General features: G+C 32.6%; 1 protein-coding gene across 1 annotated transcript; it reads right to left on the reverse strand.

Annotated features, from left to right (window-relative positions):
- Positions 1–11546: 11546 nt before the first annotated feature.
- On the reverse strand, positions 11547–15262 carry LOC149562625 (curculin-like (mannose-binding) lectin family protein / PAN domain-containing protein). Its single transcript, XM_089826099.1, has one exon. It carries the CDS (start codon positions 14631–14633, stop codon positions 12030–12032), a length of 2604 nt encoding a protein of 867 aa, XP_089682225.1. The 5' UTR covers positions 14634–15262; the 3' UTR covers positions 11547–12029.
- Between the last annotated feature and the right edge of the window lie 367 nt (positions 15263–15629).

Below are 15629 nucleotides of genomic sequence, written 5' to 3' on the forward strand. Positions count from 1 at the left end.
GGAGGTTGGTGACAACATATGATGATAGCCCAAAAGGATTTAGGTACCTAATCTTGTGACTTGTACTAATTTGTGCAAAGGAATCCAAAACTTATTATTGTGACTATGTAATGGATTTTGTTTTATAATATAATTAGAGCTGTGACTACCTAAGGAAAGTGACATTTTCTTCTTTCAAATCAATCCGCTTTTACTTTCACCTTTAGTAAAGCCATTAGGTATGATTTCCCATTCCATAGCTTGACTAACATAACTCCAAACCATGAATATGGCATTGATGAAGTAAGGTGTAATGACGTAGTTTAGAAGGGTCTTTAGTGTCTATACATTGTATATGCATCAAATTGGTCCATGTTTAACCTTCTTAATGATTGGATAATTTAAAGGTAGTATTTGTTAATGATATTTATTTCTTGTTGGTAGTGGAAAGAAATATTATTTTATATATATTATACAATAAAATTAGTTATAAGAAGAATGCCATTAGTTGTTATAATTAATTTTATGGTTTCTAAATTCTTAAGGAGAGATTAAGTTTTGACAACTTTTTAATTGTTCTTTTAAATAATACATTAATTATTTTAAGATATTAAAATGTATCTTATATATGTAAATAAATATATTAATAATAAACACAATAAATTTAAGTATTAAATTAATTAAAATTGTAATTTTTATTTTTTTAAATTTAAAAATTATTTTTTATCTTATCTTACAATAATATATTTATAAAAATTAAGAATATCTCTTTAAAAATGTATAAATCTTGTATATCTTCTTTATAAATGATTGTACATATATCATATGAAAAAATTAAATTAGTAATACTATTATGAGGAATAGCACAACCTATAAGATATAAACATAAAATCAAATAGTAAAATCACCTCTACTAAAATGAAAAAAGAGAAACATAGGAATACCAAGTCATAGAGTTCAATTTATTGAAATCTATGGTAACTACATTTGTGAACATCTTCATAGGGCTCAAAATTTATTATCTTTTTGTGAAAGAAAAAGACCATAGCAATCATTTGATCTACAATGATAGCTATATGGGTCAACTACTTGTAGAATTTTTTCAAGCATCGTTACGGGAATAAATGAAATGTTTTAATAATGTCCATGAGACCACAATAGCCTATAGGACCTGCAATCAACACATGCCCCTAAAAAAGGGGAAGAAAACTTAATTAGTTTGTAACTTGTTGATTAGCTCCTCTCTTCATTGGTGGATTTTAATATGTCGATTGTCTAAGCAATGATATAATCATGTGGAGAAAAAAGTATGGAAAAAAGTAATGATGTCATGGGCAAGAATGCTTTCATGAATAATTTTAATAGATTTATTTTTGGTAAGACTTTATATATTTGTTTTTTAATGAGTTGGTAGTATTTTAAAAGAGTTTAGAGTAATATTTTAAGACAACCCAAATATTTGTACAAAGAGAAAGATAATGGAATGATTTCTCTAAATATGAAATTATAATTAGAAAGAAATTATAACATTATTAAAAGAAAAAGAACTATAAAAAAAATTAAAAATCTAATCTAAAATTAAATGTGGTTTTAAAAATTGTTATAAAAACTTTTTCTTTATTATGTAATAAAGGATTCTTCTCGTTAAGACTTATTTTCTTGTGATCATTCATAAGACTACATGGAGAACCCTCATCTAAACCACAAACATCAAAAGAGGTGTCAATCAACGAATAGACTATATGTGATTTCCTTCAATTACCAACCTTTTGCACCGTATTATAATTTCAATAATAATAGAAAAATGTTTCATTTTTCTCCAAACAATATGTCTTTCTTATCACTTGAAGAAGTAGTTGTAGCATTTATGACAAGAATCACATATAAGAAGAAAATCTTCAAAATCAATCTATCACACTCGATTATAATATTTTTAATATAAGGTAATTTGAGTAGCGAGCACCTTTTTGTTTTCCACAAACATAGAAATTTAGAAGAAAAAAAAAATTTGAGCTTTGGAGATTAAATCAATTGAAAAATATTTTTCAAAAGAATTGGCAATGATCATAATTTTTTTTTATTTCAATGCTTCAATAGAAACCTTGGCAAGCATAATCAAAAAGGAATTTGAAGATGGAAATATTAATTGGGTTAAATCTAGGAACCCATTGTTTAAGGAAAAATCCTCTCATCCCCCAAAACTAGGATCCTTCAAAAAGAATCCTTTAGTAGTCATCAATTTTGGAAAACAAAAAAATAAGACTCAAGATAGCAATCACCTTAGCTTGGCCTCTATTGATTTTGAAGCACTCATCTTCTAATAACATTAATTTTGGGACACTTTGAATAAGCATATCTAAGTCAAGTTGCTGACTCAACAATAATATAATCAAGAATAATATAAATCTATCATTCCACTTCAATACTAGTAGAAATCCTAGGGCTTTAACCTTTTCAAAACTCCTAACAATAAATTCACTAGCATTTAAGTGGTGCTTTCATTAAAACACAAGCCTTTGTCTTATGAAGTCCCTCTTAAACCCAAGGGGTCATGGTGTCAATAAGAGATGAATAAAGAGGAACAATAGTAGGAGAAGAAAAAATTACAATCATACTATCATCCCCCTTAAAAATCTTAAGGGGAAGAAAGCCTTTTGTTAAACCAAAAAATGAATGTTCACGATATTTGTTTTCCACCATAGTCTTTCCATGCACCTCTATACCTTCCATTGAGCCTCAAAAAAACATTCATGGATAAATTTGTACTCTTCTTCAACCCAATCACTAGCCCAAACATCCTTATAAATAATTAGCATTAAAATCATTGTAATCTGCATTGTTATCAAATATATCATCAAAAGAACATAAACATGTACTCAGATCACTAGGGTTCAATGTTTATTAACTACAAAGAAGCAATAATAGAGTCACCTTTCTAAATTCTTTCATGCACTCAAATAAATAAATTAAATAAGATCACTTCTCCAACTCTGACACAGGTGTAGGAAGTAGAAACCTTGATTAATTTATGAGGATCCCCATTTATTTTGTACACGACCATTTATTAGTTTGTTCAATCACCAAAAGGTGTGTGTGTGTGTGTGTGTGTGTTTAAAGAAATTAACCTTCAAATAAGCATTGACATCCTCTGAATCTCTATTTTTCTCAATAAACAAAGATTGTCATTCTCACTCTAGAGTGCAACACACACACGCGCACACACACACACACACACACACACACACACACACACACACACACACACACACAGAGATACATAGATGAACAATCTCTGTTGATATACATACATATGTATGTATGCATATGTATACATATATACATATATACATATGTATACATATGTATGCATATGGATACATATGTATACATATATGTATGTATATATATACATATACATGTATATATCTATATGCATATATGTATATGTATGTGTATATACATATATAAATATATATACATACTATATATATGTATATATACACATATATACACATATATATACATACATATACATATATATACACATATACATGTATATATCTATATGTATATATGTGTATGTGCATGTATGCATACATACATACATACATATATATATATATATGAATCTCTATTTTTCTCAATAAACAAAGATTGTCATGCTCACTCTAGAATGCAACACACACACACACACACACACACACACACACACACACACACACGCATGCATGCATATATATAGATACATACATATACATACATACATACATGTGTGTGTGTGTGTGTGCGTGTATATATACATGTATATATGTGTGTATATATATGTATATGTATATACACACATATATACATGTATATATATGTGTATATATATGTATATATACATATATACACACATACATATATATGTTTGTATACATGTATATATGTATATATACATATACATATGTATGTGTATTTATATTTATTTTTTATTAAGAGTTAAGGACTAGGGCATATTAATTTTATTAAAGTCACTTAGGATATCATCTTTTATATCATACTTTCAAAAGTTTTTAGCTTGATGATGACAAAATCAAGGAGCCACTCCCATCAATTATGTGACCCATTGCAATCTTTTAGTTCTAATAATATTTTGAATTGTTAAACTTTATGATTATTATTTTTTACCCAACTTAATTTAAATTTGATATGGAGATTTACTAGTTGAATGATTATTATTTATGCAATAAATATGGTTTAAAATTATTTCTTATATATGCACTTATATTTATTGTGTGTTTGATGTGTGACATTATTTACCACTATATCTACTCTTGATAGAAGTATCTAAAAGATACCCAAAACTTATTTACTAGATTTGTAATATAAATGGAATGTGTGTGTATCTTGACATATTTTCTATAGATGTTTTTAAGATGGGTATGGACATTATTTTTTCAATATCTTTATATAATGTTACTTCTATACTATTTTCTTGAGTGCAAATATTTCATATTATTATTAAAGTGTTTCTTCAATGAGGTTTTCTATTAGTGCTTCTTCTTCTTTACTATTTAAATTACAATATTCATACATACTGTGCCTAACATTTTTGGATTATTACAATATTTTAATTTAATTGTGTTAAGTATATATGAGTTGTTATTTATTTTCATATTGATGTTTGGTTCATACTAGTTGGAGATGATTTATGATTGGATCTAAGTTTTTGTATTATTCTATTTGGCATGTATGCTTCATTGTTATTTTATATCGTACTATAACTATTCTTATTTGATGTCAATAAATTTGACATTTCACTTGAGAGTGCAAGTAGATTTTTCTCCAATGGTGTTTAATCAGAGGCAAACGTATTGGGTTATAGTTCAATATTTGTTATCCTCCATTTTGAAAGGAAGCCAAGTGTATAATAAACACTTTGAAATGCTAAAACTAATAAGAGAGATGAAACAAAAATTCTCATAACCCTTGAATTACTACAAATTAGACAAATACATATAGAATTATATTTAAATAAATAAACTTATAACACTGTATATATACATTGAAAAATCCATTTAGAAGAAACATTGTACTCCAAAGGCTAGATTCAACTATTACAACCAATAGCTTCAATGTAATTCCTAGAGAAAAAATTGTTTTGGACTAAATACACCAATGGAAAATTCTAGAGATAAAATGACACAAATAATCCTTTTGAAAATATCCAACATATCATGCAAATTACACCTAAAAGTCACATTTATAGGGCTCAACACAAGTAAAAAGCACCCATGGTTTCCAAAACCAACTCTAATGTCAAAGAAGTATGAGGTGTCCTAAATGATGATTTGATAATCCCATGACATGTTCCATATAGACTCGTGAAAATAAATACTACATAACTCATCCATAGTAGTCACATTGTCACATGCAATACTTATTTCACACAACTTGTCAAAAGTGAACTTTACCATATATTCCAATTGTAAAATAATAACTATTCATGAATTTTCCAACAAACTAGTAATTTCCATACTCACAATCCAAATTCATGGTAGCACCAACATAACAACCTATAACATTGTCCCCTAATTTTGGGACTTCCAAGTAGGTGAAATGAAATAAATAAATAATATTTGTAAACTTTTTTGGACTATAAGGTTGAGACAACTTAATCCCAACATTATCGAACTTGTCAAAGACATGTCAACAGTCAAAGCTCTATCATCTTCTCAAGACCTGAAGGTCCATTGAACAAATTTTCCATATAAACTTATTACTACTCTATTATTTTGTTAGTGCAATTGCAACATTTTTAAAATAATCAACTATCTTCATCTTCCATGATATCGCAAACAAAATAAAATTGAACATCAATATAATTTTTCTAGCATGGAAAGTAGGTTTCTTTGCTAAACACATAGTACTTTGATTATCACAATAGATAGTATTCTATCCTTTATCAAAACCAAAATTAGTATACAATCTCTTAAGCCAAATGGATTCCTTACAAGCATTAGTATTTGTCATGTAGTTTCTCTTATAGTGAAAATACACTTGCAATAGTTTCTTATTCAACAGAACTAATAGAACCACCAAACATCATGAAAACATATCCACTAGTGGATATTTTATCAAGTCAATGCCACCTCCATATATACAAAAATTAAATCTAAATGTTGAGGTCCATTAAGATAACCATGAAAACACAAGGAATCTTCAGAAGCGCCTGTCAAATACATGGATACTGTCTTAACCATATCTCAATGTACCCTACCAATATTATCCATATACCGATTAAACTCCCACAACTTCGGAAATGTTTGGCCTCATATAGACAATATCATACATTAGATTGTCAACAATACTCACATAACATATTTTAATGGAAATGTATCCATCTTAGTAAGATATTTTGGACAGTCATCTACAGAAGGATTTTCCCTTATAACACTAGAACACCTGATTGTCTACAAGTGGTCATGTTGAATCTCTCCAAAAAAGAGTTAGCTTACTTACTTTGTCTCACCCAATAATTTTTTTCTAGCTCTATCTCTAATGATATCAATCCCAACAATACATCTTGATATACCTAGATCTTTCATTTTTAAGTGTGTTACTAATTAAGCCTTCAAATTTTAAATCATTCTTTGTACCATTCTAGATAAGATATCATCCACATACATGATTATGATAAGAATGTGACCATTTTCCTATTTATAATACACAAAATGGTTAGATTTAGATCTAAAAAGTCTTGAAGACATTGCATGGGTGCCAAAATTTTGATGAAACATTCTAGGAGACTGTATCAAACTATATACAAAGATTTCTTCAACTTATAAACATGGTTCTCATTATCTTTTTAAATGAAGTGTCATGGTTGTGTCATGTAAATATCCTCTAAATCATTATGTAAGAGTGTTTTCTTCATGTAGACATATGCTTAATTTTTATTTTATAATTTATTATAAATGATAAAAAGAATCAAATGGATGTTAAGTTATTTGCATGAGAGAAATTTTTACCATAACCAAATCGATTCACTTGCGAATACCCCTTCGTAACCAACCATGTCTTGTGCTTCTCAACACTTATATCTAGATTCAATTTCTTTTTAAACACACATTTATGTCCAACAAATTTTTGTCATTCAAGAGTGGGTATCAAATCCATTGTACTATTCATCATCAATGCAACCATTTTGTCATTCATGGATTTCATCCAAGAATCTACATCATGCAAACCGATAAACTCTCTAATATTCTTGGGCTCATTAGTGTTAGAAATCAAATCATGTATACAATTGGAATTGAATAAAGAATATTAAAACCTTTCTAGTGAATAATCATATCTATTAGTTCTCAACATAACTTGGGTAGACCTTCTCATTTGTTATGTTAAGGTTCTTAATTTTCTTAGTAACTTTTGGTGCTTCTTGAGCTCTCCTTGTCATCAAGTCCAATGGAAGTATAGTGCATTTCTTATCAAAGTGGGTGTTACTTCAACTATCTCTTTTCCTAACTTCTCCTTCTCTGGATCAAAATAAAAAATAAAAGGTTTCACTCATAAAAGAACTTATTTCTACTAGATAAAGAACCATTTTTACAACTAAATCCTAAAGCTTGTAAGCTTTAATACTATCACCATAGATAGCTTGTTCTACGGCTTTTTCCTACTCAACAGATAAGCATATGCCTCATAGCCAAAGACTCTAAGATGTCTCAATAAAGGGATTTTTACTAGACTATAAAAGTAGGATTTTTGTTAGTCAAGTAACACAGAGTGATTATAACTTCAGCTCTAAACTTGTATTTAAGCCCACCATCATACATACTCCTTGTCGTCTCCTTTAGTATTATGTCTGCCATCTCTGTAGCTTCATTTTCTTGTGATATATATGAATTTTTCTTGTGTGTCTCAATCCCATTGTCCTTACAAAACTTGCCAATTATTCCAAACAAAATGTGTCACTACTTTGGGTCCTTTAATGCTGAACTTCTCTATTAGTGTGGTCTTCAACCAAGGATATGAATTCCTTAAATTGATTAAAATCTTCAGATTTTATTTTAAAGGAATACACAAATGTCCTACTATATTCATCTATAAAAGAGATGAACTACAAAGATTTGTATTAAAGGAATACTTACATGACAAAAGACATATGAATGAATAAAATTACAAACCCATAAGACTTAAGAATTGAAATAAAAAAGTAACATGATATCTACCGTAAACAAAATGTTCAATTGAAAATCGAGATTACGATCATCAAGGCCTTCACCAAGGCTCTTACTTTTCAAGGCTTTGAGTCTGTTCTTAGAAACAACAATCTCCAAAGCATTTGTAAGCTTAGATACCCAAATGCATGGCCATGAGATGTAGAAACAACAATCTTATTTCCTTCTAGATCTGGTGGTGAGAATGAAGAATCCTAAGCCCTTTCCTTGGAGTTCATAGAAGCATTATTGCACTGAATCATTCATACGTCCAACTTATACAAGGTTCTAATCCAAACACCCTTATCAAGACCCACAGATCCTCTTGTCATTTTGTATCTACCACTAAAACAACTTGCTCACCCACATTACTCATCTTATTAACTAAAAGTCCCAAAGAAATCCCCATGTTTGGTAGCATGTCCTATTTTCCCTCTCAAAATTTAATTGTAATCCTTAACTCTTTGAGAATGGTCAGATTCCTTCAAGTCCAAAGTGTTAAAACAACTCTACAATGTAGGCTTTCTTCAATGCCCATGATATTCTTCTCACTTATCCCTCTTCTCAAAATTTTAAAATCCTTTCAATTGAAATATATTATTAACTAGTGTAATAAATAGATAAAGATATCATTAGAACATATTAAATATTACAAATTCTAATTAAACTATAAAACATGCATAAAATAGTCAAATTTTCTTCATGAAATAAACCTCAAACTAGCTATCATATAATGAAATCATTAAGAAATTAGAAAACACTTTGTACCTAATTGTGATAGAATTTGGACATAATTCCTTATGCCTATGATGCATTTCAAATTTAAATAACTCATATGATGCTTGACTTCTTTGTTAACATTGTTCATATGCCATATATCAATAATATATGCTAACCTCTCCTCTATGACGGTCTCAATTGACACATTGAAGGGGACAATTCTATCTTGCATCCACCTCTAGTAATATAATAAGTGTCATTTTATCATTGATACCATAATCCCAAATAAATAAAAAATTAATATTTTATAGAGATTAAAACAAATCATTGTTGCAATATCATGTAACACATAATGTAATATTCAAAATATTGAACCATGTTCACCTTGAAAATTTTATTTAATCATTTGAAGCATATCTAAAATAAGTGATTGAAATTAAACCAAAAAAATATTGCAAGTGTTGGTTCTTTCACCACAATAATTTTATCAAGTGGTCACACTTAAATGAGTCTATTTTTGTTAGTGCATGAACAATGACTAGTGAAATAGAGGATGCTTAGAGCTCCTTATGTGTTAAACATGATTGTTTTCTTTCCCCTACACTTTTTGGGCTCTACATTTCAATGAGGCAAAGGAAATTGTATCAACTGCAATTATGACATAGCAGGTTCTTACACTTCAAAGCTTATAAATTACTATTCTCCTATTTAGAAATGACATCATCTTGATGTCTTTCTTGGTGAGACATCTCTAGAGATAACTTGGTATTTTAGCATTGTCTTGTTGTAATCATCAAATTTAGGTTAATTTAGTGTAAAAATCTTACATTTCAAAATTAAGGTGTGAGGTGATATTTATTTAGAAAGATGGGAAGGTTGAGACTGTTTTGGCATATTTTTACTTGTAAAGCCCTATCCTCTTAGCAATAACTTAAGTCTAATTGTAGCGTTGAAACTAAGAGATATGTTTCTCACACCATCCTTGAAACAAAACACTTTTAGGTCTTTGGAAATTTTCAAACAAAGATTTGTCTCTTTCATCCATTGAATAGATTTGCCCTCTAATAAGGTTGTAGTGTTGGGGTTCTTACCTTAAATATGGATCAAATTTAGAAAGATTATTAGATATGTTGTTATCCAGACATATTCAAGTTAATAGATCAATTCCTTAGGTCAACATCTTTATATCATTTGGCAACAATCGTCTCACTACAACAATATTATTCCATGTGATAACTATGATAAATATGTTGATATTCATGAGCAACTCTTATATCAATCATTTTAAGAATACTTGAATTTTGCTTAGATTCTCTATGACATTGATTGGTCATACGCTTGAATCTTGGTGGTATGCAAGAGCTTCCTCCTTGTCATGCCTCTTTAAACTTGATATTGTCAAGCCACCACTATAGAGCTTTTAAATGAATGATTGTTATCTCTTTAAGATGCAAATAAGAAAGGGCATTTGGATCATGATTTATAAAGCATGCGTTAATTTCACACATCTTAAACCTAGAGACCAACTCTCTTCTATACTTCATTGCTACTGATGGACTCATCTCATCCTAGGGTATATCAAACTTTAACATGCTTGCAACCGAGGGTTTCTCTTCACAACTTAGAGGTTGCTTCCACTAGCTTTCCAACCATAATTCTTAAGAGCGTTGCATTTCCTTGATTTTTTTCAAACTAAAGACAAATATACTTTCCTAATAAAGATATCAGAGAATTTATTTCTATTTCAATATTCACTTGGTTCCTTCTAGGTACCCATGGTTTAAGGATCATACATGCATACAAGAGATGTTTGACCTTTGTTGATTACTTACCAAAGGCATTTCAATAGTTGGGTTCAAGTTAGAATGAATTATTTCTTGTTTTCAGGGCTTCCGCAATAAGAGTCCCCTAGCCAACTTCCAAGTTTTTATTGTAGAATTGTGAACCATCTAACCCTCATAGGCTCACACCCATCACAATTTTTTTCAAGTCTTGAATGTCAAGGGTGTTATCTAAGATTTTCAAGAATTGTCTTTAGAACATGGTTCCTTTTTATTGTATTGTTTGTTTTTTCATTTTGTATTATTCTAGGGACTTATTTGTAATCCCCTTAATCTCTTCACTCCATGTTTTAGATCCTTCTAAATCAATTTTGATCTTATATATATAAAGTCAATTTTTTTGCATGTGCGCTAACCCTAACTTGTTGATTAGAACTACATTAAATAATACCCTTTTTTTCCATATAAAAATATTTCTTTGATCTTTTTTTCTTATAATATTTATTTATGTTATAATTGGTTTAATTCATTGTTCCAATTGATATAATAATACATGCAAGAAATAGCAGTAACTCTCAATGAAATTACTTATAATTAATATACATTAACTGTTCTATAGAAAAGTTGAACCTTATTAGAAACCAGAAAAAAATGTTATATATTGTAATCTAATAGTCTCCTGAGTTCACCTAGTGATGGAGATAAAGATACTCTTAAACAGAAGTCAAAAGTTTGTAATCCCGTATCACTGTTATTTATCTCCAAAAGAAAATTTAAAAAAATAAACTCCTTAGAAATTAGAAAGCAACTGCTACATAGCATAATGCAGTAGTTCATACAAAAGTTAAATAACAATACAGACTCCATGAAACTCCTATGAAATTGTATTATGTTTGATAGTGAATATAAATTAGCTGTCTGTGTGTGAAAAAAAAAATCTCCTCAGAAATAAAGGAGTAAATGTTACATATCATACCGATTTTGAAAGAAGTGAAAATACTCGTATCCACCATAAATTATTCTCTAAGAAACAGAGTTCATAGTCCACCCACCTTTGAAAAAAGCAGGGCTTGGTTTTGGTGGTGTTGTCTTGAACAGGATAGAAGGACGCAGGCAAAAATATGGCCAAAACAGGGAGACATCAGCGAAATTGTCCAGTAATAGTAATAAGTTAGACAAACTCGGTGGTTCTGAGAGCTACCACTCCACTAAATCGGCATTGCCTATTGTACAGTTAAGCTGCTTCCAAGTGTCTCATCAGTCTACCGACCTAACTTTACAGTTGTTTGAAGGGGCCGCCATGGCCAGCTAATGCAATGATGATAAATTATTACCAAAATTAGGGTTACACGGAGGCTGATTCCCCTGAAGCCATAGCCCCACAGGAGGAAGTGGTAGCCAGCTCTATGTACTTTCCACCGCTCCTTTCCATGGTCATATGAGGCTTAGGGCAAGCACCCACTTGGGATGCTAGTGGAGGAGGGGGGTCCACTTGAAGGGTTCCATCCAGAACCTTGGCTACCTCATTCATGGAGGGCCTCAACGATTCCTGCTCGTGCATGCACCAAAAGGCAATTCTCAGGGTTCTCTCCACCTCACTCCATTCTACATTTCCTTCCATCCTGCCGTCTAGAATGTTCTCCATATGACCGCCAGCATACTCTCCATATGCCCACATAGAAAGCTTGTTGTCCTCTTCAGGAGGGCTAGGGGGATTCCTCCTGCCGCTAATTATCTCAAGTAACATCTGCCCAAAGCAAAAAACATCCCTTTCTGGAGTTGGTTCTAAGGAGGAAGTGCCCTTTTTAGGGCTTGAACTAATTCTTAGCTTCTCGAGGCCAAAATCTGAAACCCTAGCGGTCAACTCTTCATCCAGGAGGACATTTTCAAGCTTCAGATTACCATGGCAGATGCATTCCCTGCATTCAGAGTGGAGATAAGCTATGGCTCGAGCAATTGATGTGGCAATGCCTAGCCTCCTCTGCCAATTGAGCCGTTTGGCATGCTTCATGTTTGCTTCAAGAAGCCATTGATCAAGAGAACCATTACTGATGTGCTCATAAATAAGTAGCCTATGTTTGCACTCACAGCAAAAACCTTGCAAAGAAACCAAATTCTTATGATGAATGCTTCCTAGAACTGATGCTATCATCCGAAATTGCTTCTCTCCAACCTCCACATTGAGCTGCTTGATCACCACGGTTCTCTTGTCAGGAAGAACTCCCTTGAAAATGGAAGAACCCAATTTCTGCCTAAAGTTTTTAGTTAAATCTTCTATTTCTGTATAAGATAACCTAGCCAGAGCTCCAGAACTTAGGGTTAAAAGTGGTTGCTTGTCGCCAGATACATTTCTTCTGAGCTTTCTTCTCTTAAAAATGTACAATCCGATACAAAATTCTATAGCTAGAAACACCCCAACGGTACCCAAACTTGCACTCATGAGGCAAACTCTACATACCTTGGAAACAACATTGGAATGGTTGAAGGAAGATGAAAATGGCGGCATAACTGATGTAGGCTGATCGGTCACTTTATGAGGATTTGAAACAGCCTCTGGGACAAGGCAAGTCTTCAAGAAGGACATAGCAGGAACAGAATCATAAGTATATCCACTAATGAAACCCGTTCTCTTTAATCTACATACACCTGACCCATCATTCATAACAGTTGCTGCCACACATGAATCATCATTCAAGCAATCCTCTTTACATTGCTCAGAGCTTGTGTTTGTATATACATCACGAGGGGGATATATACCATAGAGAACAGTCCTCTTCAAACTAAGCATGGTGGCTCCTTCAGTGCAACCCCCCAGTTGAGCTGATTTGCAACCTTTGCTTGGTACACTCATAGTCGAATCCATGGCAGCATAGGCCCCACCTTCAAAGGGGCATTTACAAAGAGGACCAGAAGAATTGAAACTACAAACGCCATAAACACCACAAGTTGCAAAAACATCACATTGATTCTCCACAGCTTGCCATCCGGGTATCCAAGAATTCGACTTCCATGAATACATTCTGAGATTACCATCCACATCTAGTCTCAAATACCTTAAAACCACCTCAGTGTTAGTATAATCATTGCTGTATCTTGACCAAACCATCCTTCCTCTTCCATCAAACAGCCCAAAAACTCCATTTCCGGCAAAAATTGCACCTTGAGGTTTTGAATCAGTGGGTAGAGACCTTGTTTCACTATTCCAATAACTCAAACTGCTCTCCCAATTCAGAATAAGATCACCTGAGCTCTCCATAGCCAGACTATAATAACTTGACACCGAATTCCTTGAAGCAGCCCTCAGCATTCGTCCCACACGAAGTCTCTGACCAGGAACTAAAGTATCCCAAGGAGTTTCAAAGCTTTCCCACACAATCCCATGGCTAATGTCGCTGAGAACAAGGTTTCCATTGTCCCTCAAAACCGCTCCAACGACACCACCATGACTAGAATTGCTTCTCCACACTGAACCCTCATGAGGACTAGACAAGACCAGATCTCCATCCAAGGTTAGCTCTAGGCTTGCGTTTAGGCCTACTTTGACACCCTCACCTGCTGTCCAGATCACGGTTCGAGACTCAGCGGGGATAGAATGAAACCAGATCCCAACACTGTATGCATCCATTTGATCCAATGCTGGATAAAAGCCCATGGCAAAAGTTCTCTGACGAGAAACCCAAATGCTGTTCGAGCTTGGAGAGAGCTTGGATCCCAATGGTATGGAGCTCCATATGTGATCATCTGAATAAACAATGGCGGAAAGGCTCAAGATAACGCCAATCCAAAACCTACACATACACAAGCGGCCTGTAATTGCTGCAGAAATTCCTCTGAGAAACATGGCAATGCTCCTTCTGGGTTTGCCCTCTGCTATCAGGCTCTTTAACATAGATGTTGTGAAGCTACTAGATCTCCAAAGCGTACAAGTAAAAAACTTGTTGCTTTTCATAAGAGCTTAAGTTCAAGGACAGTAAAGATGTGAAATGCCCAAAATTTGCTAGTAAAGTATTCAAGATCTTACACCCACTTAAACTCAGAGTCAAAGTTTCTTGAGTTGTTCATGAGAGATTTTAAGTGCAATGATCTTTAAAACTCAAATGTGTTAAGAGTCTCAACCAGGTTTGTAATTCGATGGTCATCCTTACCTATCATATGATTTTTCATGACTCTGAAGGCTCTGTCGGCATCCGAATGCTCGGGAATAGGGGGCGGGTGCTTGATTCTTAGGGTTTGTGACATTTGGGCCCTCAACACCATGAATGGGGAAAGCAGTGCATCCTAAAGAATCTCAATGCAATAAATAACAACAACGAATCGGTGTCATGCAGCTATTGAGTAAACTGGCGTCCCCTGCCATGTGCCCACATCCCAAAGAGAGCATCTTTGATGCACAAAGCCTTTCATCTGATCTGACTCACTCCCCTGCCACTTTGCTTTTCACCAGTGGCCAACAAAATGAGAAGACTGAAAAGTTCGTCCGTCTTGCTGTGCGTCAGAGAGAAAAAAAGGAATGTACAATCAGATCAAAAAGTATGGGCACGCCTTCGGGTGACGTCCATTCATGATTCTATCATTAGGATATCTCACTGATCCTATTATACCGTGTTTTAGACACCTTTTTGTGTGTAGATTCCCAAGAAGAAAAACAAAAACTCAACTACTACTTCTCCAGTCTACGATTAGGAGGATTTCAATTGCTTTTCTACATAGAAGCCTATGCTGAAATTCCCACCTCAAATTTTAAAAGGGGGCAAATTGCGTAGCAGGCCACTGTTAAACCTAGGATGCTATCTTCACCATGGATTTGTAGAGTGTAAAATTGTATTTGCCCTGGCCTAAAATCTGTTATTGGTCTCAATTAGATGCTAACAATCTATCATGTTATGTGAGGTTAGTTTTTGAATTTTCGCTTGGGCAATACCTATATACTTTAGATTTCGTTGAA

The sequence above is a fragment of the Cupressus sempervirens genome, chromosome 4 (genome assembly GCF_028749045.1).
Source record: "Cupressus sempervirens isolate cs-2001-9-10 chromosome 4, ASM2874904v1, whole genome shotgun sequence".
Classification (NCBI taxonomy): domain Eukaryota; kingdom Viridiplantae; phylum Streptophyta; class Pinopsida; order Cupressales; family Cupressaceae; genus Cupressus; species Cupressus sempervirens.

Coding starts and splice junctions, on each gene's coding strand:
- LOC149562625 (XM_089826099.1), bottom strand. CDS start 14,633: ATGAAAAGCAACAAGTTTTTTACTTGTACGCTTTGGAGATCTAGTAGC.